This window comes from Sorex araneus, chromosome 4 (assembly GCF_027595985.1).
Source record: "Sorex araneus isolate mSorAra2 chromosome 4, mSorAra2.pri, whole genome shotgun sequence".
Classification (NCBI taxonomy): Eukaryota; Metazoa; Chordata; class Mammalia; order Eulipotyphla; family Soricidae; genus Sorex; species Sorex araneus.
The window spans coordinates 97,528,821-97,552,800 of NC_073305.1; the positions used below are offsets into that span (position 1 = coordinate 97,528,821).

Sequence of the window (23,980 nt, forward strand, 5' to 3'; positions counted from 1 at the left end):
GTCAACAACTCTATGGAAAGCATATATAAATTTCCTGTATTGAAAAGAAAAAAATAGGTGGAATGTTTAAAATATCATACTGCAAGATAAGAAATCAACAATTCTGCTTGGTTTAAAAGGAATCTTTGATTTTTTTTGTTGTATACACTTAAGTTACAATTATTCCTTCTCTGTTTATTTTTAGGGTACTTTGAATCCCTATTGTGTGTTGTGGGATGACTCAAAAACGTAAGTGACAGATGTTTTCTCACATTACTTTGGACAAAATATTCAAGGCACATTCAGTTATTTCAGCTGCCTGCTAGTCAACTTAAATATAAGTAGGAGGGATGTGAGTTACACATAAATAGATAATATTCTTCTCTTTGAATCTTCTGGACAGTGTGATGAATGTGTTTGTGTGTGATGATGCCATCAGATTATGTTTGAAGATAGAATGCATTATCTATTGTATAAGGGACATTGTAATGTGAATACCCTGAAGATTTTTTAAGAGTTCTAATATTTGTAAATTATAGGAGCACAAATGCTCTTTCAAATATTTGAAAGTAATTCACCTTAAAATTATAGAACAAAACAGCAATTTCTGTGATCATTTAAGATAATACATTGCTTGCATGACCTTGAATTTATTATCAGATGAATACAATATTTATATGGGCCTTCCAAATTGTTTTCAAAATTCTTTCCAAGTCATAAAAACATTGAGTGACATTTAGTTTTATTATTCATGTATTTTATGAATTCATGAAGACAAAAGAACATAATTGCAATAAATACAAATGAATAGATTTTCAAAAATTTCTTTATTGAAATAGTTGTAAGATTTTTGGTGAAAATAACCTTACTCTCACTGATAATTCTATGCATTTCTAATGTTCCAAAAGCAAAAGAATTCATAGATCAGTTTTGAATCTTTAAAAAATATTTATGCAGATTTATTTCAGTATTGCAAACAGATTGCCTGATCCTCTGAACACTGCATCGTTGTGTTCTATATGGTCTCAGGTTTTTCTTTCTTATGTTCTTCATCGATCATATGATCTATATCTGAGGTTTCTGATATACTCACTTCTCATTAGGAATTTTTTGAAACTTAAGAAAAGGTACATTAAAAAATCTAAAACCTACCTGCAGTTTGCTTATTCTTAGTCTATGGGCATGATTAAAAAAATAATAAGGGGGGCTGGAGTGATAGCACAGCGGGTAGGGCGTTTGCCTTGCACGCGGCCGACCCGGGTTCTAATCCCAGCATCCCATATGGTCCCCTGAGCACCGCCAGGGGTGATTCCTGAGTGCATGAGCCAGGAATGACCCCTGTGCATCGCCGGGTGTGACCCAAAAAGCAAAAAATAATAATAATAATAATAATAATAATAATAAGGATGTGTGTGTGTGTGTGTGTGTGTGTGTGTGTGTGTGTTGGAGCACTCCTGGCAGTGCTCCGGAGACCATAATGAATGCTTGGGATTTAACTCATATAGTCCTTATGCAGTGCAAACACACTACCGACTGCACCATCTTGTCAAATCCTCTGGATAAAATTTAAACTATAGTACAACATGGGTGAGAAATCAATGCCATTCAGCATATTCTCTGCTAGGAAAACCTCAATCTCATAAAGAGAATTCCAACTTGGCCTCATAATTACATGAGCCGGATATACTCACTGATATTTTTATTCTATTTTTATATCATATTAGGGATATCCATAATAATAAAATACTTACAAGTTTTGCGCTGTACCAATACCCAGGAAAGATGAGAATTGTATTCTAAGATATTTTTTAGTTTTGTTCTATGGCAGTGCTTTGTATCTTGTATAGTCAAGGGAATAATATAATGCTATAAAAATCTAATTGCATGTTTTATACTCAAGAAACTATGCTTTCTTAAATTTCTGATTATAACATCTTGTATATTTTCATGAATAAAAATCAGCTCTTATTTCATTTTATTATTTTTGAAACAGGTAGAATGTGCTTCTATGTAGATCTAAATTGGAGAAAGTTTTACGTTGCTTCAAAGGAATGTTAGGTTTGTAAATGGGATTCTCCAAGAATAAACAGAATTTCCCCTTTTGGGCCTCTCTTGATTTCCTTCACAGAATGATTAAGGTGTTAAATTTAATTTCTAAAGCTATTGCTGTTTGAGGTCAGTGTTCACTTTAGGAATGAATCACATTCTATTTTCTCTAACATCTGCTGATAACATGACTCTTATCCATCACAAAGAACAAGTCCTAACTTTATAAAATTCAGCTTTTAAGTTGCCCTTGAAGAAAATCATTCAGTTATAGGATGTGTGTTTAGTTGCCTTTCAAAGCATTATTAACTGAAATGATCATTGTAGTTCAAGTTTTCTTGGTATATTTAAAAATGATTGAAAAGCTTTACACTGTGACAGGCATCTGTCCCATTATGGTTTTTACCAGACTTATCCATCGTTTGATGGCTTATCTGGGGGTGAGTTTTCAACAACTTAGGATTAAGATGACTTTAATTTATATTTTTATATTGATTCTTCTATTTTGATCTTGTTTTTAGAACTAGTCTTGATTAAGATTTGAACTTTAAGTAATCTTCAACCTGTAAACTTTAAAAGCATAAGCAAGTAGTCAAGTCCATCTCTTGTTTAATCTTTGCTATATACTGCTATTGGCATTCATTTCTGCATTGGAATATGCTATACCCATAGGAAGCAACACTATTATAGATAAATAGTATTATACTATATCTTACATGTAGAATTTTAATTTTTGTCTCAGGAATTCTATTACATAAATTCTATTACATAAATTCTATTACATAAATTCCATTCTTTGTAACTGCTGCATTACATAGATATATCTTTAAATGACATAGTATTTTTAAGGTAATTTTCAATTTATTTAATCTTATACTGTACTGCTATGAACCCCGTGAGTTTCTAAGAAAAGGTGTGGGGGTCACTCAAGCGTTCGGTGGCTGAGAGCCACCTCCCCAGGCCAAAGGATGGTGGTGGTGGGTGGTTGAAGGACCAGGGGAATGGAGAAACTGGGACCGGAGTTGTCAGTAGTTTATTTCTCTCTGTTCCCCAGCATAGTCTGATATCTCCTTTTCCTTTACGATAGTAGTCCTAGTTTTGGCCATAGTTCCAATCATCATAGTTCCATCACATGATTCTCCTTGTAGACCTCAAAGTCCTCCTCTTCATTATCTTCTTCCTAGTCTCATCTTAGTCTCATACTCCTCTACTTCCAGTCATCATCATCAACTAGTCCTCCTTGTCCTCACACATCTCCAGTCTTCAAAGACCTCGAAGTCCCAATGTCTCCAAAGGCCCAGTTCTAATGCTCCTCGTTTTCAACGTCTCGTCCCCTCTTACACCTTACAGCATAGTTTTATAGAAATCATAAAGGGTGGGGAGGTACAAAGGTGGGGCTGAACATTGACATAACAACAAGCAGAGGTAAAACCACTCCTCTTCAGGAGATTAACTCAAGGACAAACTCTCATCTGAGGGTTCAGCACTCCAGATTACTAGGAAATCCTCTGAATTGTGAGATTCCATCTAGGATACATAGCTTTCTCCTTTCCTCTGCTAGTAATCAGTTTAAACCATCATAGTACATTTATTTCTTATAATATTTCTAGTTATTTTGTATGAACATAGTAAGAGATATATTAAGCTTAGAGGTTGGCTCTTCCTTGAGATCACTTGCTATATATTCCAGACCATAGTCCTCAGGCCAAGTTAGTCTTTCCTAACCCCAGCAGAGTCATTATTCAGTTATTTCTTTCTGGGTCATAACAGTTCCTAACATAAGTTAGTACCGTGCTCCTAACTTATACTTATGGTGCTTAGCTCGTCTCCTTTTAATGCCAGAGTAGCTTACAGCTTCCCCTGGGCTCTACGGTCCCTTCATCAGGACCCTGCTTGTGGAATGCTAGGAATTACGGGCAACTGCATTGTCACTGTCATCCCATTCTTCATTGATTTGCTCGTGTGGGCACCAGTAACGTCTCCATTGTGAGACTTGTTGTTACTGATTTTTGGCATATTGAATACACCACAGGGAACTTGACAGGCTCTGCTGTGCAGGCGGTATACTCTTGGTAACTTGCCGGGCTCTTGGAGAGGGACAGACCCGGGTTGGCTGCATGCAAGGCAAATGCCCTACCCACTGTGCTATCACTCCAGCCCAACTTCGGGCAACTGAGGCTTAAGTCAAATAAATATGGATGTCCAGGAATAAATATTATTTTGGAGTTAATTAACTCCCATGCTACAAAGCATATCATGAAGTGTCCTCTTGTGTGTATACAAAAAGACATTGCTAAATAAACCATGCAAATAGCATAAAGGAAAAATAAAAGCAAGATAGGATTATTAGTGTTTGATGGAATTGGGTGTGCCTCAGGGGCACTATTGTGGGAGTAACTCTGTGAACCTTAAGCTCCCTGGGGGAGAAGCAAGGACAACCCAATGTCATTCAACAATTCCCCTATAGTTCCTTCTTGTGTTAGTCTCCAACCAGTCTAAAATGTTGCACTGTGGTTTTCTTTATAATATTTCATTTGAAATATTACAAAGATATTATAATAATTATTACATAATTATTATAATTATTATAATAGATGATATAATAATTATTATTATTAACATAATAATTCCATTCTAACTTCTTATTTTTATTTACAAGGTTTTTGCCTCTCCCCAAAAAATTAAACATCACAAAAGAGATATATTTATATTTCTTCTCACATGCACATAGTATATATGCTCCTTGAATATACATTGATTTTTTTTGTTTTGTATGAGAATAAATATTTTACTCTCAAATAGTCTTTCCATTTAATTTTTTTGGCTTTTGGGGGTCACACCCGATGATGCTCAAGGGTTACTTCTGACTCTGCACTCAAGAATCATTCCTGGTGGTGCTCAGGGGACCATATGGGATGCGGGGATTGAATCTTGGTCAGACACATGCAAGATAAATGCTCTTTCCACTGTACTATCGCTCCAGCCCCAACAATTTTTATGTTTATTTTTAAGATAATATTTTAACATAAAAACATTTAAAAATTATGTTTATTTTTAATTTAACTCTTATTTTATTAACTTGTGCAGTTTTCACAATTTTAATTCTGGGATATTGAATCAAATGTGCATTAGCTTTTGGGGGTACTAGGTCTGCAATAAAAAGTAAATAACTGTTTTATTTGTAGTAGAAAACTACTACCCAAAGATAGCCATATTTCTATGATTAAACACAATAGTTTCAGACATATTTAACACATATTTTTGTAGTTTTTTGGATAACTAGCAGGATGCATGGAATATTTTGTCGTGAATAACATGAGATAAATTGAAAATTTATCTTAATGAAGAAGTAGTCTTATTTTATTTACAATTGTTTCTCTTTTTTTAAGTTTTCTTTCAACAGCATACCAAGTTATTATTTGAATGGTTACTATTTTTAATTATTTGGACTACTCTAAATTTGAAACTTGAGAATTGGAACACAGGTGATGACTACAGTCCTAAAAGCTCAAAATCCTACTTTTGCATTAAGCAAAGGTGAATGGTGTTCATGGGTATTAGAGCACTAACCTATGCTATCAAATCTTGAAAGAGCCATATTTGCTTGCAGAAAATGTTCCAGAGTTTCAATCACATAAAATTTACTTGTAGGTTCTTAATTGATGAAACTTTATCAATATGTTTGCAATTTATTTACCTACCTAGTGAACAAACAAAGCTTTCTATACATTATAAATTGATTTATTGTAACTGGGATAGTCACATTTTGACTGAGATTGACAGTGGCTTGTTTAATCTCAAAGATAAATAATTGAAATGACTCATCTTATTTCTAGAGTTCTTTATCTTCATATTCAAAACATCTTTCTTTCCTTTTTTTCTATGAAGTTTTATTAAAATAGTATTGGTTCAAAACAGTATATAAGTTCCAGTTTTGTAACTTTATAGTTATATAGTTATGCATAAATAAAAGCTATTTATACTGCATAATGGTCAATAACTCTAAAAGATCTAGTGTCTCTGTTCACTGTATCATTGGGCCATTTTACCCATTCTTTCTGTTCCCACACTCCATTGCTCTTCCCGTTTGGTAACTACCAATCTGTGTTCTGTTAGGAGTTTGGTTTCTTTGTGTTTGTTTATTTGTTTCCTGTATGTTTGATGCTTTGTCTCTCTATATTCCACATATTAGTGATGTACTGACGTTTGTCTTTGTCTGTGTGATTTATTCATTTAGAATAAAGTCCTCGGGGTCTAACCCTGTTTCTGAAATGAGGTTTTTTAATAGATAAGTAATATTCTGCTGCATGTTGTGTTGTATGCGTCTATTCTTTTATATTTTCTTTTTGGGGTCACAATCAGCGATGGTCTGGGGCTATTCTTGACTCTGCTCTCAGGAATCACTACTGGCAGTGCTTGAGAGACCATATTAAATGCCAGGGATTGAATCCGGGTCGGCCGCGTGCAAGGCAAATGCCTACCCACTCCACTATCACTCCAGCCCCAATATGCGTCTATTCTTAAAGAAGGCAGAGAAAAATATATCCTTTCTGTTCATTCATCTGCCACTTTATATGTAAGTAGCTTATATCTATTAGCTATTAAAAATAGGGCTGAAGTAACTATGGGGTCCGTACATCTTTTTAAATTATTATTTATAAAAATTAGGATAAATAATCAGAAGTGGATCATCTGGCTGAATCATACGGGGTTTCTAATTTTAATTTTTGTGCAATCTCCAGTTTTTTATAGTTGGCTGCATCAATTTAAATTCCCACTAAGAGTTTCTGAGAGTCCTCTGCTCCTCCCAACCCTTCCAGCTCTTGCCTTTTCCTGTATTTCAGACAGTAACCATTCTCACAGGTATGAGGAGATATCTCACTGGACACTAGACTTGTATTTACCTAGTGATAGGCATGATGAACATTTCATTGGTTATCTCAGTGAATAGATAGATTGGTTATCTTCAGAGAAAGATCTATTCAGATCTTTGGCCTGTTTTTTTCCTTTTCAATCAGGTTATTTTTTTTTTGAGTTCTCTAAGTTATTTATATTAGTTTTTCTTTAAATCATTCATATTGGAAACAACCATTTCACTTATTTTGCAGTATGGTTCCTAGTGAATATAAGACCATAACTCCATCTTCATCCCATCATTCCAGAGAGGTTGCAATTATCTTTTTTTTTTGCACTGTAGATGACTGACCTATATCATACCTATTTCATCTGAGAGATTTAATGTTTGACCTCAGAAAAAGAAAAATATGTTAGCTATTCAAAGTTAAAACAGTGATGTAAAGCAATGCTATCATCAGATACCCTACTTTCCTTTTCAAGTTATAATCAAATGATAAATTTCTCTTTTTTAAGCACTTTCCAAATTATGGTAAATGAGAGTAAGCAGAGTACTTCACATTCTTGTAGTTATTTTAAAGGATAAAAAGAAAAAGAATAAGAAAGAGATCTTGTGTTGATATTAGCTTAGACACAATTTAAAAAACAAAATATAATAATATCTTTGTGAGGCAAAAATAGAAATATTTCATTGTTTTAATAAAAATATAGATGTGTACATAGCTGAATTTACATAACCAATATTTTCCCGAACAATGAAAAAGTCGGTACTCAGAATACTCAATATACATAAAGTCATGATTTTTAGAAGTCACTACTTCTACTATTCTTTAGTAATTTGATTTTTCAGGGTAGGTTTAAAACTATTTTTTTAAATAAATAGTTGTAATAAATCAAGTGATTTAGTACACACATTGATTTGTGTAACCCATGTTAAGAATTTAACTGAGTATATCCAGTTAGTAACACTGTCGTCCTTTTGATTCTCGAGCGGGCACCAGTATCATCTCCATTGTGAGACTTGTTACTGTTTCTGACATACCAAATAGGGCACTTGCCAGGCTCTGCCGTGCGGGTGAGATATTCTCTGTAGCTTGCCAGGCTCTAATCTGTAAAATTATGATTATATGACACAGCCATGATATTTAGTCTTCCAAATTAGCATCTATGTGTGTGATTTCAGTATGTTTAACATGTCCTGGATATAGATATATAGTTTTACTGATTAGTCTATAAGTTCATGTCGCTTCAATATAAGTGTAAGAATAGATATTTCTTTTGTTTGTTTTATGTTTTGGGGCCCCACCTAGAAGTACTCAGGGCTTACTCCTGACTCTGAACACAGAGATCACTCCTGATGGGCTCAGGGACCTTACAAGGTATGAAAGTGCAAATCAGGGGTCAAACCACATGCAAGGTAGACACTCTACTTTTTGTATTACATCTCTGGGGCTAAGAATAACTTTATTTCTGACTTATATTTTATGTAATTAGTATTTAGTGTATATATCTGAAGCCAAATGGATTTATTAAAAGAAGCAGTTAAATTTTCTGAGGTTTAAGATCTAGGATGTCATGATTATGTGGAAATTTTCATTATTCATTCATGTCAGATGATTACTTTATTATTATAACATCATGTTATAATTTTTATCTACTGACAGAAATAGGAATATTGGACATTTGCATTATCAAAATGTCAGTCCTTGTGACTTAATATCTATTGAATCTCAAAAAATCAAGTGCTATGTTGTGCCTAAAATCGTAGTAGTTAGTGCTTTCAAGTTCTGTCATTGAAAATTTTTTTTGCATTTTTGTGAAAAACAAGTTTATTGTTTTAAAAGTACTGCAAAACCAATAGAACAATAATTTTCTGATGAAAGATCATCATAAATTAAGGATGAAAATTAATGATGCATTCAAATTGGCTTTTCTGCCTTGCACTGTGTATTATAATTTGAACTTTTCTGATATTCACTTTTGCGTTTTCTGATAAATCATTCTTCAAAATGGTCTTGCTTCAGCTTTCTTCAGGGAAAAGATTTTCTCTTATTCTTTAAAATGTTTTGTTTTCTTTGCCTTGTTTTAAATGACATCATAGATTGTATGTTATTGAACCTTCTTTCCTGAAGGCACAACCTTGAATTTATTAGTATATAAATTGGTAATGTTTACATCAGTGCCTGCAATATTATTCATAACCCGTTATGTCCATTATCATGAACTGGAAAGTATAAGAAACATTATATTACCCCTTTAGTGCATGCTTTGTAGGTTAACATTGAGAGAAAAATGGCTGCAGATAATTTTTTATTGTAAACCTCTTCTTTATCTTCAAAGAAGGATTTGGCAAATGAAAACCTAGAACCACCCAGTCTGCAAAAATCTAGACTAATATTCCCTTTTTTCTCTTGTTTAATAGAACTGTATTGGAATACTGTAATACTTCTTTGTTTACATATTTTTTATGACTGCTTTTGTACAAAAGCTGCAACTATGAATCATTACATCAGAAACCAGATGGCCTACAAGTCTTAAAATATTTGCTTTCTGGTCCTTCAGAATGAAAAAATTGACACCTCATCTCCAAAAGTGCATTCAAGCATTTTTCACAACTTGTCACGTCATAGAGAGTAATTTCATGCACATTGGGATAGTAGAGTGGGAATGGATGCAAACATGTTCACGATAGAAAGTCCAAGAGTAGATAGAATTTCTTTTTCAGTAGTTTTAGAAATTTTCTTTTCTGGTGGGGGAGTATTTGCAGGCTACAAACAGATGTGCTCGGGGCTTACTTCTGGCTCTGCACACAGGGATGGCTCCTGATGGAGCTCAGTGGAGAAAATAGGGTGCTACGGATTAAATGCAGGTTGACCATGTGCAAGGCATGCACCCTACCAACTGTATCATTTCTCTGGTCCTTAGTTTTAATTTTTTAAATTAAAGATATTTCAATAATGTTTTTTGTCTTCATTTGTAATTTCTAAGAATCTTGCTTTTGGCTAGAACTGTGTACAATGCATAAAGTGTTTACTTTGCATATGGCCTGTCTGCGTTTTATCCCTGGCATCATGTATGGCACCCTGGACCTTGCTAGGAGTGATCCCTGAGCACAGATGCAGGAGCAAGCCTTGAACACTTCTGGGTGTGATCAAAAGCAAACAACAAAAGAAAAAAAAAAGAAACAACAAAAAGAAACAAATTTTGTTTCTTCAAAAATTTGGTTTATAACTAAATTTATTTGTGATAACATTCATTTATATGTGAATAAATGTTTATAGTTTTTAGGGGTTCAATGTTACCACACTGTGTAATTACTAAAGGGCAGTGGCACTCTACTTCTCTTGCCACTTGCATTCAGTGGTCTTGATCACTTCCCCCGCCCCAAGGGGGTCAATGGCGATGGGCAGGCTAAGGAAGGAATGAGGGTCAGGCTGGTTGGTCTCAGTTGCAGTTTATTCCATTCCCATCTCCATTCTCCTCTCATTCTCCTCCTGCTTCTTCCTCCCCCATGTTACTTCATTCTCCTTCTGGATCCCCCTTCATTCTCCTGGCTCTGGATCCCCCATCAATCTTACAGTCTTAGTTTATATAGCAATCATGTGGGGTGGTGATACAAAGGTGGTTTGAACAACAAATCAACAAAGACTTAAAACCATTCCTCCAGGAGATTAACTCAAGGACAAATTTCATCTAAGGAGATTACTCCAGATTACTAGGAGATCCGGGTTCGATTCCTTCATCCCTCTTGGAGAGCCCGGCAAGCTACCGAGAGTATCCTGCCCACACGACAGAGCCTGGCAAGCTACCCGTGGCATGTTCTGTATGCCAAAAACAGTAGCAACAAGTCTCACAATAGAGATGTTACTGGTGCCCGCTTGAGCAAATTGATGAACAACAGGATGACAGTGCTACAGTATTACTTATCATCACCTATGAAAATAAGTTCATTAATAGTAAGATACTAGTAAGTTTATGGTTTTAAACATCTACGTATACCTAATTTTTTATTTTACTATATCAATTTCTTCTTTTTATATTTAAACATTGTCCCAAGTTCATGAACATTTTTAAACCTGAAGATGGAGAAAATTGAGAGAAATATTTTGCAGACCATCTGACAAACAAAACCAAATGGATTTATATTTATATTTATATTTATAAATTTGATCTTATAAAATCACAATTTTTTACTAGTGTAATATCTGCTGCTACTTGCAAGTCCATGGACCACAGGTTGAACAACAGTTTTAGATAACAGGGTTAAACTAGTGTTAATTCCATAGTTTTATTAGGGGTACAGTAACACCAACTTCACAACACCAAAGTGCCCCAGATTTTCCACCTCTATCATTATTTTACTCCACCTTTTCTTATGTCCTCTCCCTCCCACACTAATTGATAATACCAGTATAAAAATACAAGACTACAATTTTGTAGTACTTTAGTCTCTCCCTTTATTTTTTTTCTCTACAAACCACAGATGTGTGAGATCATACAGCATTTGTTCTTCCATCTTTGACTGATTTCACTTAACATGATGTCATCTACTTCCATCCAAGATGCAGCAAATTGCAAGATGTTAACTGCAAGTCTTTATCTTTTCTTGCAGCTGCGTAGTTATTTGTGTAGAATCTTTGAGCCAATTACTGTCCCCATATGTGATCATGATGCCTATATATAGTCTAGGTGTAAAGTATGGTTATTATATGTAAGTCTTCATGAGTGTACACACTATGGCATTAACACAGTGGTGAATTTACCTAATGGTATACTTTTTTCATGTGTTCTTATTGCTAACCAGAATGTAATGGCATTTACCTCTATTAAGCACTTGATGGTATTAATTTAACCCTCTATTATTTTTAATTAATTTCAGTAAAGTGGTTATCTAAGCCCCTGAGATTATTCCAAACCAATATGTCAATCTATGAGGGCTGAACTTATGTAAATATATCTAAATTTTTATTCTATTACTTCTGGCAGCACCATTCTAAAAGAGAGAAATTATTCTGGAAGAAGTGACTTAGTGCTGGAAATAAGAAATCAGTATCTTTTCATACCTATAATTAATCAATAGTGTCCTGATTTTAAAACATATTATTATAAAAACTACTTTGTGCCTATGTATTTATTTGATAACCATTCTGTTGTCTACCTTATATTTTATCAACTTGATATTTCCATCTAGATTTATTTATTTACTTTGGGGGCTAGAATATGTAGTACTCATCTTTGTTAATGTTATCATGTTTAACAAAAGGTTTACAAATAGTGCTCAGTAACTGCATTGATTCTTATAGCAATTTTTTTCTTTTTGGGTCACACCCGGCGATGCTCAGGGATTACTCCTGGCTCTGCACTCAGGAATTACTCCTGGCAGTGCTGGGGGTGGGGTGGGGTATATGGAATTCTGGGAATTGAACCCGGGTCAGCCTCTTGCAAGGCAAATGCCCTACTCACTGTGCTATTGCTTCAGCCCCACAAATATTTCTTAAGAGTCTATCATCTACTGTTTAAGGTACCTAGGACATATGTCATTGAACATAAAGGAAAAATAACTGCTTTTTGAAGCTTATATGGGGGACAAATGTGTATAGGGAACTGATAAAAATATAAGGATAACAAATAAATAAATTATGTAGTATAAAGATGTATAGAAGTGTAGATAAATATATAATAGTAGCACTGTAGCACTGTCCTCCCGTTGTTCATCAATTTGCTCGAGCGAGCACCAGTAATGTCTTCATTGTGAGAATTGTTGCTACTGTTTTTGGCATACTGAACATGCCATGGAACATGCCATGGGTAGCTTGTCAGGCTCTGTCTTGTGGGTGGGATACTCTCGGTAGCTTGCTGGGCTCTCCGAGAGGGGTGGAGGAATTGAATCTGGGTCAACTGCATGCAAGGCAAATGCCCTACCTGCTGTGCTATTGCTCCAGTCCAGATAAATATATAATAGTGAAGAACATTTAATTCCAATGATTAGTTCCATTCTTTTCAACATACTACAGTTTATTTATATAATTAATATATAGTTAACAAGTACCAAAATGTGCCTGGTATCCTTTTAAGATTCATTTCTGGGTGTTCAAAATTGTCCAGATACTTTATAAAGCAAGCCCAAATCTAACTGTTGCATTTGGCGGTGGAGTGCTCTGTTCTTTCCATTTAGCTTCCCCAGGGAGGAGTACATGAGCTTCCCAAGTTGTGATCAGGAGTCTTAGACCCCCTCCTAGTATTTTCATCAACTTTGTGAGCAGTTAAATGAGGGGATGTTGTGCTACCAAGTTTCTCCAGTATCACTTGTATCACTTGTCATCCTGTTGATCTTATTTGATTTGTTTGAGCAGGCGCCAGTAACGTCTCCATTTGTCCCTGTCTCATGCTAGTGTAGCTCAATGATATCTGCTTGTTTCGGTACTAGGGATTATTCCCAATTGCACTCAGAAGCCTTTCTGGCTAAAACTAGTGATGCTGGGGAACAACTCCCAAGGTTTCCTTGGCTATGTTTGGGAGACCATGTGCTATCAGGAATAGAACCAGGGTTTACTGCCTGCAGTGCATGAAACTTAAGCCCAGTACTCTCTGGTCTCTAGTTGGCTTTCTTAAATTAACCCTCAATCTTCATGTAAGTTTTGTCTGCAACCTAAATATCTTTCTATCCTCCCTAGAAAGAGATCAAATGAGCTTAAGTAGTCATTATTTTAACCATATGGAAGCATAAATTAAGGAAGTTAAATAGTTTCTGAAATTGAAATAGCTAAAACACTGAGCCAGAGGATAGCCATATTATATAAAATGAAACCATTTTTAATCAAGACAACTTATCTTCTAAAAAAAATTATAGTGCACTCTCTTTTTCATTGTCATTTTCTACATCCTATTAAAACTCAGAAATAGAGAATCTTTGATATTAGTAACAGATATTTCTAAATCTGATATAATTCCAGTGACCTCTACATTTATAGTTTCCCATAGACATGTATTTACCATATGAATAATGATATAAAAATGATAAATTTTTGAAGAGAACATCACTGCACATATTTCTATTTATAGTGAAATACTAGAGGAATTGAGGCTTCCAATTTGTCAGTAAGGCTGCTCCTTATTTTAAAAAATGAGACTGGAAATTAGCTATGAATTTTAAAATCAGTAACATAGAAAAGTTTATGGTAACTAATAGACTAAGTATTCTAAGCTCTAGAATCCTTAAAAGTCAAAATGAACCTAATATTGCCTACAGCACTAGGTGGTCAGAGGTTCAGCAGGTAAAGTCCCTGACCAGGCTTCCCAACAGCTAAAACATGACAGTGCTCAACAATGGCTTTGGAGATAGGCGAGTTGTCTGGGTCACCCATAATATAATGAAAGTTTCTAATATGTAAAGATAATCTTTCATATTCCTTGACCTAAAAATGAGCTTCAAGTACTTGGAAGCATAATGTGTTTCTTAGCTCTCAGATATCTTGAGAAGGAGTGTGGAAACAGGGGAGAAAAATTGAACAAAGCCATGCCACATGATGCGGACTAAGAGACTCCTATGTGCCTCAGAGAATATTCATTAGTACTTACATCTGCTCTGCACCATACTCCATTTACCCTGCTTTTCTTTCTTATCATCACAAAGCCATTGAAAACAGTTTTCAAAGTATTTACTTAAACCAAATATCTCAGAAATCAATAACAGCAAACTGGGAATTCATCCAATATTTCTCACCAGTTTATACTGTTTGTAGTATCTCTGGGGCGGTTCCAAGAGACCTTTCTGACAGAACTTTTAAAAAGAGGTTGTTAAAATATTAATGGATATATTATTAATAGATACACCCTGAAATTGGTAAAGACAGGCCCCTGGTGAACCTCACTTAATTTGTTAATGTATGAGATTCTCTTTCCAAAAAGATCCAGGATTTTAATTTTCCACAATTAACATAAGATACTTTTAGAACTGTATTTTTTTTGGTTGTCTGAATGACTCAGACAAAAATTTTCCCTACTTATATATCCTAAACAATAGACTAGATATTTTCCTAAATCTTTAATCTATTTTTTAATTTTGATCTTCATAAATGCCCACTTTACATTAGTTAATAATTATGTTATAATTTTAGTGTAACATACAATCAGCAATTAATAGTAGACACATAATAACTTAATAATGTCTCTCTTCAGACAGTATTGGCTAAACAATTCACTATATATGCATTTGTAAATATATTTTAAAATTATAATAGTCCTTTTCAAATTGTCTTAAAAATATATTTTAAAAATTAGTGAATTGATATCAAAGTAAAGAAATTTTATTTTAAGTTTTGGTAAAAAATATATACATATAGTTTATTTATTGAACTTTGACAATAATTGAACAAAGACTATAAGAAATGAATATGTGTAATAGTAGCACTGTTGTCATAGCACTATTGTCCCATTATTCATCGATTTGCTCCAGTGGGAACCAGTAACGGCTCCCTTGGGAGACTTGCTACTGTTTTTGACATATAGAATATGCCACAGGTAGCTTGCCAGGCTCTGTTGTGTGGGCAGGATACTCTCTGTAGCTTGCCGGGCACTCCAAGAGGGATGGAGGAATTGAACCCAGGCCGGCTGCATGCAAGACAAACGCCCTACCCGCTGTGCCATCGATCCAGTCCATGTGTAGTAGTATGTGTAATAGTAATAATTATGTGTAATAGCATGTAATAGTAATTACAAAAGTATGCATACTCCATTATTTTTGTTTGATATAATGTGCATAATTTATTATATTTGAAAGGTTTAAACCAAGTGACAACTATAATTACATTATCTTACAAATCATATTTGGTGTTAAATTCATCTCTATTGCAGATGATATATTTTGCTGTGGTTGTAAACAATCAAATGTATTTTGAAAATATGTGTAAGTATTATCTATAATAAGAAAAAAATACTTGAAAATTTACTCTGAAAAAGGTGAATATCTCGCATGAAAAACTAAAACATTGTTTTGCCAATATATGACACATTATTGGCTATTTTCACTGCTTTCTACCAGTGAGTTTTTGTGTTTTATTTGTCTTTTTTTTTCTTTTTAATTTTGTGCGTAAAAGGAATTTGGACCGCACTTTGACATACCACATGCTACTCCCAGCACATTAACAGGGGGTTGCTTCCAAGAGTTCTAGGGGGACATTCAGTACTGGAGACTGAACCCTGACTTCCTACATGCCAAGTTTGCATGCCAGCCTTTTGGGTTATATCCATAGCTCATATTACTACTTTTGGTAGTCATATTACTACTTTTACCTAGTTCTGTGGTCAGGAATCGGTCCTGTCAGTGCTCAAGGAAACATGTAGAGCCAGTGTTCTACAAAGACTACTTTGTTTTCATAACCAATTTCAGAAGTTATTGAATTGTTACCTGCCAGAGTAGACCTCATTGTGTACATCTATAAGCATCTTTAACACTTTATGACTCAAAGATATGACAGAATATGATGACTGAAGGAAAGGGACCTAGATCACTTTTGCATGCCTGCTCTCAAAAATATCATTTGCTTAATTTTTGTCAACTTCTAGTGTCATACAAGAGAAATGAGACTTAGGAAATAGAAAGTTTAATATCAGTATTCTAAATCCATTACCAGATATCTCTCCTGACTTAAAAAAATGTGGAAAGTAAAGTAGCTAGTTATCCAAAATGCTTGCAGTTGTCTTGAAATGTTGTTTCTTACTGAACAATGTTTGGAAGTCAAAAGAAGCTATGCAAAATGTTTAGCTATAGAGAATTGGAAAATAACACAGAATATGCTGGTAGATTTTTTTTAACCTGATCTGAAAACATATCCAAGTTTCTCGAGTGTAAGATTTCTTCCAAAACCTAAGGACAAAAGGATATAATTTTTATAGTTTTGGTTGCTAAAAAAATACTGTGCTAAACACCACTGCTTCTCTAATGAGATATCCCTTAATCCCTGAATGTCTCTGACTGTCCTTGCAATATTATTCCATTTCTGTTGTTTTAATAATCTGTCACAATTCCTGGAAGAGAATGGTATTTTAAAAAATTTACTGAGTAGAAATGAAATAAAAAATGTTAAAATAAATTTGCTAGGCTATTTTTTTGGCCAAGTAAATATATGCATTCGCACAAAGTGTTTAGGTTTCATTATTGTTATATGAATGTGTATACATAAAAGAATAAGCTACTATATCGGAGCTTATAAGCTATCTAGCTCAATATATAGTATAGTGATCTATGCGTTCCTGAAAGTTAAAATATTCTTGTTCTACCCTTTTCTTTCAAGAGAGAAATGCTAAGTTCTTTTTGCTACAGAAAATACAATGATTCAGTGTTCATGGGAGGAATTCATAATTCAGGCTCTTATTTTCACACTGCCTTTCAACAACACCTACGCCACCCAGAATAATAAAGTGCTAAGCTGCAGTGGCTGTGAAGTATTTCAATAAAAGAAGGAAATTATTTTCATAATTACTGATAAGTTATTGATTTGTTCTACTAAATGCTAACTCAACCACAGTTGGTGAAAGAAGAGACTCTTCTGTGTTGATAATACAGGTTTAGAAAAGGAGGTTGCAGTTGTCTTAAAATAAGATGTGATCATTTAGAGTTAATTAGTAGAAATTCATTGAAGCATTAAAGACCACGTATTACATTGTTTTCTGATATTTAAAAATAAAGTAAATTCTTCTCAGTAAATTCTCTTATGAGTTTTTTGCTATTACTGATCATAGACATTAATAATAAGGAAAAGTATTGTAAAATATCATCAGGACATAAATCAGTTCAAACTGTGATTAGATATGTTAAAAGTAGTAAGATATTGGCATCACCTGAAATAGGCATGATCATTAAGTCTATTAGAATGTGTACTATTTCTTTGTTTTTATAACAAATGTGAATTAGGTATTCATGCATGTACAGAGGAATTATTTATTGAGTGAGTGAACAAATGGATTAATCATGAATGAACATTTATGATATGTATCTTGTTTTCCTGTGAGCTAGTTTCACCCTTGTAGTTTATTAGGAATATCAGAAACACTTCTGAGTCTCATTTACATATATTTCTCAAATAGTTCATTAGCTTCTTCATTACATCTGCTCCCTCACCTTGATCTGGTTAGGAAGTTTGAGCCTCTGAAAATTGACTGCAATGTGATATACTGTACATGCAAAAGTAATAGGTGATGTCACCGTGAACACCATCCTTTGACTGTAAGTGTACTGTGACCTTGTCTTGGATGAATTTTCTCATACTGATCAAATAATTATGAAAAGGTTTATAATTATGTCTGTCCATCCATTTCTTTTTTATTTACTCTCTCACTGATTTCTTCAATTATTATTTAACACAATTCAATTATTCAAAACTTTTATTGGACACCTATGATATATTATAATTACTAAGTGTACTAGAGACAAAATAGTGAACAAACTACACAATATTATTAATCATATGAGAGATATTAACACAAGTCAAAGTTTACAGCCAGTTGAGGACTAATTTAATGCTCTTGATTCATAAGAAGTTATAACTGAACAAACCAGTTATGCAGGCTAATTAGCTAGTTGTCTCTTCAGTAAAAGAAACAGTACCCAAACTTTCTGGAAAAGGTCATTTAGTACTGAATGTTTGCCTTAGTCATTTAAAATTCAGGGTAATAGTCTATCTTAAGAGTCTGTAAATATTTTCAATATTTTTAATATCATAGGAAGGAAACTTACCTTAAATGTAACAAAATTTACCTAATAACTTTAATAGTAGGCTTAAAAGAATATGCAAAAATAACTTCCTATCTTTCATTATTAGGCTTAAAAGAATATGCAAAAATAACTTCCTATCTTTCATAATTACTAAATAAAAATCATTACCTTAAAAGTTTGGCATAGGGGCCAGAGAGATAGTACAATGAGTAGGACATTTGCTTTGACACTGCTGATCTGGTTCAATTCCTGGCACCCCATATGTTCAACTGAGCACTGCCAGCAGTAATTCCTGAGTGTAGAACCAGGAGTAACACCTGAGCATCGCCAAGTGCAGCCCCAGAACCAATCCCCCACCACACACACACACACACACACACACACACACACAGGCATAATTTTTCAGATTAAAAAAAAATTAATGACTTTTAAGTTGCAAAATTGTATTCATTATTAAATACGTGTTTAATTTAATTTCTGTACCTTGTTTCTTTTAGCAGACTGAAGATATGATCATATCTCATGGACCTTGAATTCCCTTTCCTCCTGTTTATCTAAGACTTTGTTTTAGAAGTTGTCACTTCTCCTTCCATGTCTTCCCCATATCTTTCTTCCCCTGCTAGAAAATATCTTTGTATCTTACATTAAATAATAAATAGGCTCATTCAAACATTTAAATTTTGTAGTCATCAGGATTAGGTCATCTCTTGTTTTTTTCTCTACACTTCAAGACCAGTGAGCCTTAATGAGCATCAGAACAGTCCAGAACCTTTACATCAGCTCCAGTGAATATTTTGAAGAGAGACAGCAGCAGTAAAACTGGTCTCCATATCTTATATGTTTTAAATATAAAAATTTATTTATTTTATATAAATATATAAATTTATATAATTTTATATATACAACCATTTTTATAAATATAAAATTATATTGGAAGTAACATTTCTAATTAACTTTTCATAATTTCACTTCTTTCATCAACCAGATTGTACCCCAAAATTATAGATATATTTGCAGGCAGAAGGTAATCAAAATAGACTGAAAATTTGATTTGCTTATCATGATCATAGACAAAATATAGTAATATACTTGGTGAACAAAAAAATTAGATATTGATAATGCAAATAATAGACAAAAACATGAAGAAATTGCAGTCAGTGATGAAAACTGACTGAACATATGGTTGCAGTTGACTAGAAAAAGAATGCATATGGAGGGAACTCTGTCAAAATTATGGAATCTGAGAAAGATGTGCCAAAAGAAATGATGCCTGAAAGGATTATCGAAGCCTGTTATATAATGAAGGGGGGTATTGGTAGATGATTTTGGGGAAGAGGAAGAAGTTTCAAAACAGAATATGCAGCAGTTTGGAACATGGTAATACTGTATATAGTTGGAAGAGAGTGCTTATGGTCTAGGTTCTGAAGTAGAGGTTGTAGACTTTCCCAAGAATAAATGTAAGCAGAGGAAGAGAAGGAAGAGTTAAGTCTACTTTTTAGGAAGTTTTGATCCCTCCCTCCCTCCCCCCTCCCTCCCTCCCTCCCTCCCTCCCTCCCTCCCTCCCCTTTCCTTCCTTCCTTCCTTCCTTCCTTCCTTCCTTCCTTCCTTCCTTCCTTCCTTCCTTCCTTCCTTCCTTCCTTCCTTCCCTCCTTCCTTCCTTCCTCCCTCCCTCCCTCCCTTCTTTCCTTCCTTCCTTCCTCCCTCCCACCCTCCCTCCCTCCTTCCTTCCTTCCTCCCTCCTTCCCTCCCTCCCTTCCTCCCTCCATCCCTCCTTCCCTCCCTTCCTTCCCTCCTTCCTTCCTTCCTCCCTCCCTCCCTCCCTCCCTTCTTTCCTTCCTTCCTTCCTCCCTCCCACCCTCCCTCCCTCCTTCCTTCCTTCCTCCCTCCTTCCCTCCCTCCCTTCCTCCCTCCATCCCTCCTTCCCTCCCTTCCTTCCTCCCTTCCTTCCTTCCTCCCTTCCTTCCTTCCTTCCTTCCTTCTTCCTTCCTTCCTTCCTTCCTTCCTTCCTTCCTTCCTTCCTTCCTTCCTTCTTTCCTTCTTCCCTCCCTCCCTTCCTTCCTTTTTGTGCCACATCCAACAGTGCTCAGGACTTATTTTTGGATCTGCACTCAGGAATCACTCTTTGCAGTCTCAGGAGATCATATGAGATTCCAGGAATTGAACTCAGATCAGCCATGTGCAAGGCAAATGCCCTACTATTTATCCTATCCCAAACTTTTCATTGGAAAAAAAATCTCCTATCTTAAATATAATGAAAACCATGAAAATTCTTTAAACCAGAGAAATGTGCAAAGAAAAGTACCCACAAATTTGTATAGTGATAAAGAAAGAAATTTAACCAGAGAGGTCAAGATAGCAAGGAGGAAGCTTCTCCAGAGACTCTTTTAGAAATTCAAATAAAACAGTAAGGAGTTTGGGCAATAGAAGTAAGGTGAAGAGACATGGACAGATTAAAGAAATATCCGTGACCAAAATCCAAAAGGAACTCGGTGAATAACTGATAAATGGCAAAAAGAGTGATACAAGTCAAGAATGACTCTCAGGACCAGGTAGATAGTTTAAGAACTCTTATTCTATATTGGAAGGTATTTAATTGATATATTTTAGCTATGACTAATGACTGTTTTGCTCTCAACAAATAATTATAGAAAGAATAAAAGAAAAAATTCTTAGCATAGTGAGTAGGGAATTTGCCTTGCATGCCGCTGACCCGGGTTCGATTCCTCTGTCCCTCTCGGAGAGCCCAGCAAGCTACCAAGAGTATCCTGCCCACATGGCAGAGCCTGGCAAGCTCCCCATGGCATATTCGATATGCCAAAAACAGTAACAACAATAAAGAAACTTTGGTATATCTACACAATGGAATACTATGCAGCTGTTATAAAAGATGAAGTCATGAAATTTACATATAAGTGCATCAACATGGAAAGTATCATGTTGAGTGAAATGAATCAGAAAGAAAGAGACGTAGAAAGATTGCATTCTTCATATGTGGAATATAAAGTAGCAAAGAGGTACAAGCTTGCAATGATGCAATTTCTGGCAGAAATTTCTCTGGACTTAGTTACTAAAATACTAAAATACAGAAATCTAAAATCGTGCAGCCGCTATTGCAGCTGCTCAACCTCATATCTCTTAATTATCAGCAATGGAAAACAAATTATCAAATGCTTCCTTTTCAGCAGGTCCAATTTTGGGGGGAGAAACTCCAAACAATAATAGTTTTTTGTTGAAATATTGAATATAATCAAAGTAAAGTGAAAGTAAAGTGAAATTTTTCAGCTACACAGGTGGGCTGGGGGCTGGGGGGGCGGTGGGGAGAGGTATACTGTGATCTGGGTTGTGGAATGTATAAATATCTAGGCACTGGTGAAGGGATGGGTGTTCCAGCATTGTATAACTGAGACTTAAACCTGAAAGCTTTGTAACTGTCCACAGGTTGATTAAATTTTAAAAAATGAATTAATAAAAAAAGGTAAAAACAAGTCTCACAATGGAGGCGTTACTGGTCCCCGCTCAAGTAAATCGATGAACAATGGGATGACAGTAAAGTGCTACAGTTTGCTGTATAAAGTTTACTTGCAAGTGTTCTAGGAGTGGTTGACTAGTCCAAACTTAAGGGTGAAAAGATATTACAGGTGTTAAAGTGCTTGTGTTGCACGTGGAAAATAGATGTTTTGTCCCTGGCTCCACTCTTGCACCTTGTCTTCAAGCACTATCTAAAGTGACCCCCCCCCATGGGGGCTGGAGTGATAGCACAGCGGGTAGGGCGTTTGCCTTGCACGCGGCCGACCCGGGTTCGAATCCCAGCATCCCATATGGTCCCCTGAGCACTGCCAGGAGTAATTCCTGAGTGCATGAGCCAGGAATAACCCCTGTGCATTGCCGGGTGTGACCCAAAAAGCAAAAAAAAAATAAAAAATAAAAAATAAATAAAGTGACCCCTGTGCACAGAACCAGGGGTAATCCCTCAACGCCCCTGAGTAAGGCTCCGATCTCCACTCTCCAAAATAAAATAAAATATCCAGCCAAACTAGTTTCAAACTTAATATAAATAATGGACCAACCTATACAAGGTAATTAATATTTAGCATTTGGGTTCTGAGCATTGGGATATTTGGAAATCTACACAGACACTCAGTTTGCACCCTGGAAAGGAAACTTTGAATAATTCAGTTGATATTGACAGAAGTAGAAATTGGCTTCTATTATTACATTGAAATATACATTTTTCTCGTATAACTCAAATATTCATTGCTGAATCTATAAACATAAAATTAAAGGATATTTTTAATTCACCTGCTTGGGTTATATAAAATGAAAACACCTAAAATGTAGTTTAAGAACCATAGTTGGATGTATTCCCATTTGTAGAAAAACTCAGTGACCTTTTAACCCTGAATGAAGCAGAAACTCATTTAGATCACTTCAATATGCAGGTGTCAGCATGTTTTTAGGTTTAAAATACTATACATAAAAGCAAATTTCTGTTTAAGCTACACTAAGAGAACAAAAGGTTTTTGCATGGTCCTTATGCTCAAAACTTTGTTAAGGGCATAGATGGGAGTGCTCTGAATATGCTTCCAATTTGGAAATGGCTGATAGGAAAGTTCAAGGGCTCATGCTTTGAATGGATAAGATGGATAAGTAATGGATGGACCTTTAAGTTCTTTCCCCAACCAGCTGAAATGTTTCTTTTTTTACATTTATTTATTTTTAATTAGTAAATCACCGTGAGGGTACAGTTATAGATTTATACATTTTTGTGCTCATGTTTCTCTCATACAAAGTTCGGGAACCCATCCCTTCACCAGTGCATATTCTCCACCACCAGTAAACCCAGCATCCCTCCCACCTCCCCAGTCCCATCACCCCCCACCCCAACCTGCCACTCTGGCAGGGTATTCCCTTTTGTTCTCTCTCTCTAATTTGGTGTTGTGGTTTGCAATAAAGGTGTTGAGTGGCCATTGTGTTCAGTCTCTAGTCTACATTGGGCCCGCATCACAATTCCCCCGCATGGCCTCCGACCACATTTTACTTGGTGTTCCCTTCTCTGAGTTGCCCTCTCCCCAGAATGTGAGGCCAGCCTCCAAGTCCCAGAATGTGAGGCCAGCCTCCAAGCCGTGGAGCCAAACTCCTGACTTATTTTGATCTGACTTATTTCTACCATTCTTGGGTGTTAGTCTCCTACTCTGTTATTCTATATTCCACAGATAAGTGCAATCTTTCTATGTCTGTCTCTCTCTTTCTGACTCATTTCACTTAGCATGATACTGTCCTTGCTGATCCAATTATATGCAAATTTCATGACTTCATCTTTTCTAATAGCTGCATAGTATTCCATTGTATAGATGTACCAAAGTTACTTCCACCAGTCATCTGTTCTAG

At 35.2% G+C, this 23,980-nt stretch overlaps 1 protein-coding gene across 4 annotated transcripts in view; it reads left to right on the forward strand.

The window, feature by feature from the left end:
* ADGRB3 (adhesion G protein-coupled receptor B3) overlaps positions 1-23,980 on the forward strand; it is an 823,957-nt gene that overhangs the window by 491,296 nt on the left and 308,681 nt on the right. For all 4 annotated transcript variants that reach the window (XM_055134853.1, XM_004605882.2, XM_055134855.1 and 1 more), the window contains one exon: positions 185-228. In XM_055134853.1, the coding sequence (XP_054990828.1) occupies positions 185-228 (44 nt within the window). The remainder of the gene's footprint in view (positions 1-184; positions 229-23,980) is intronic.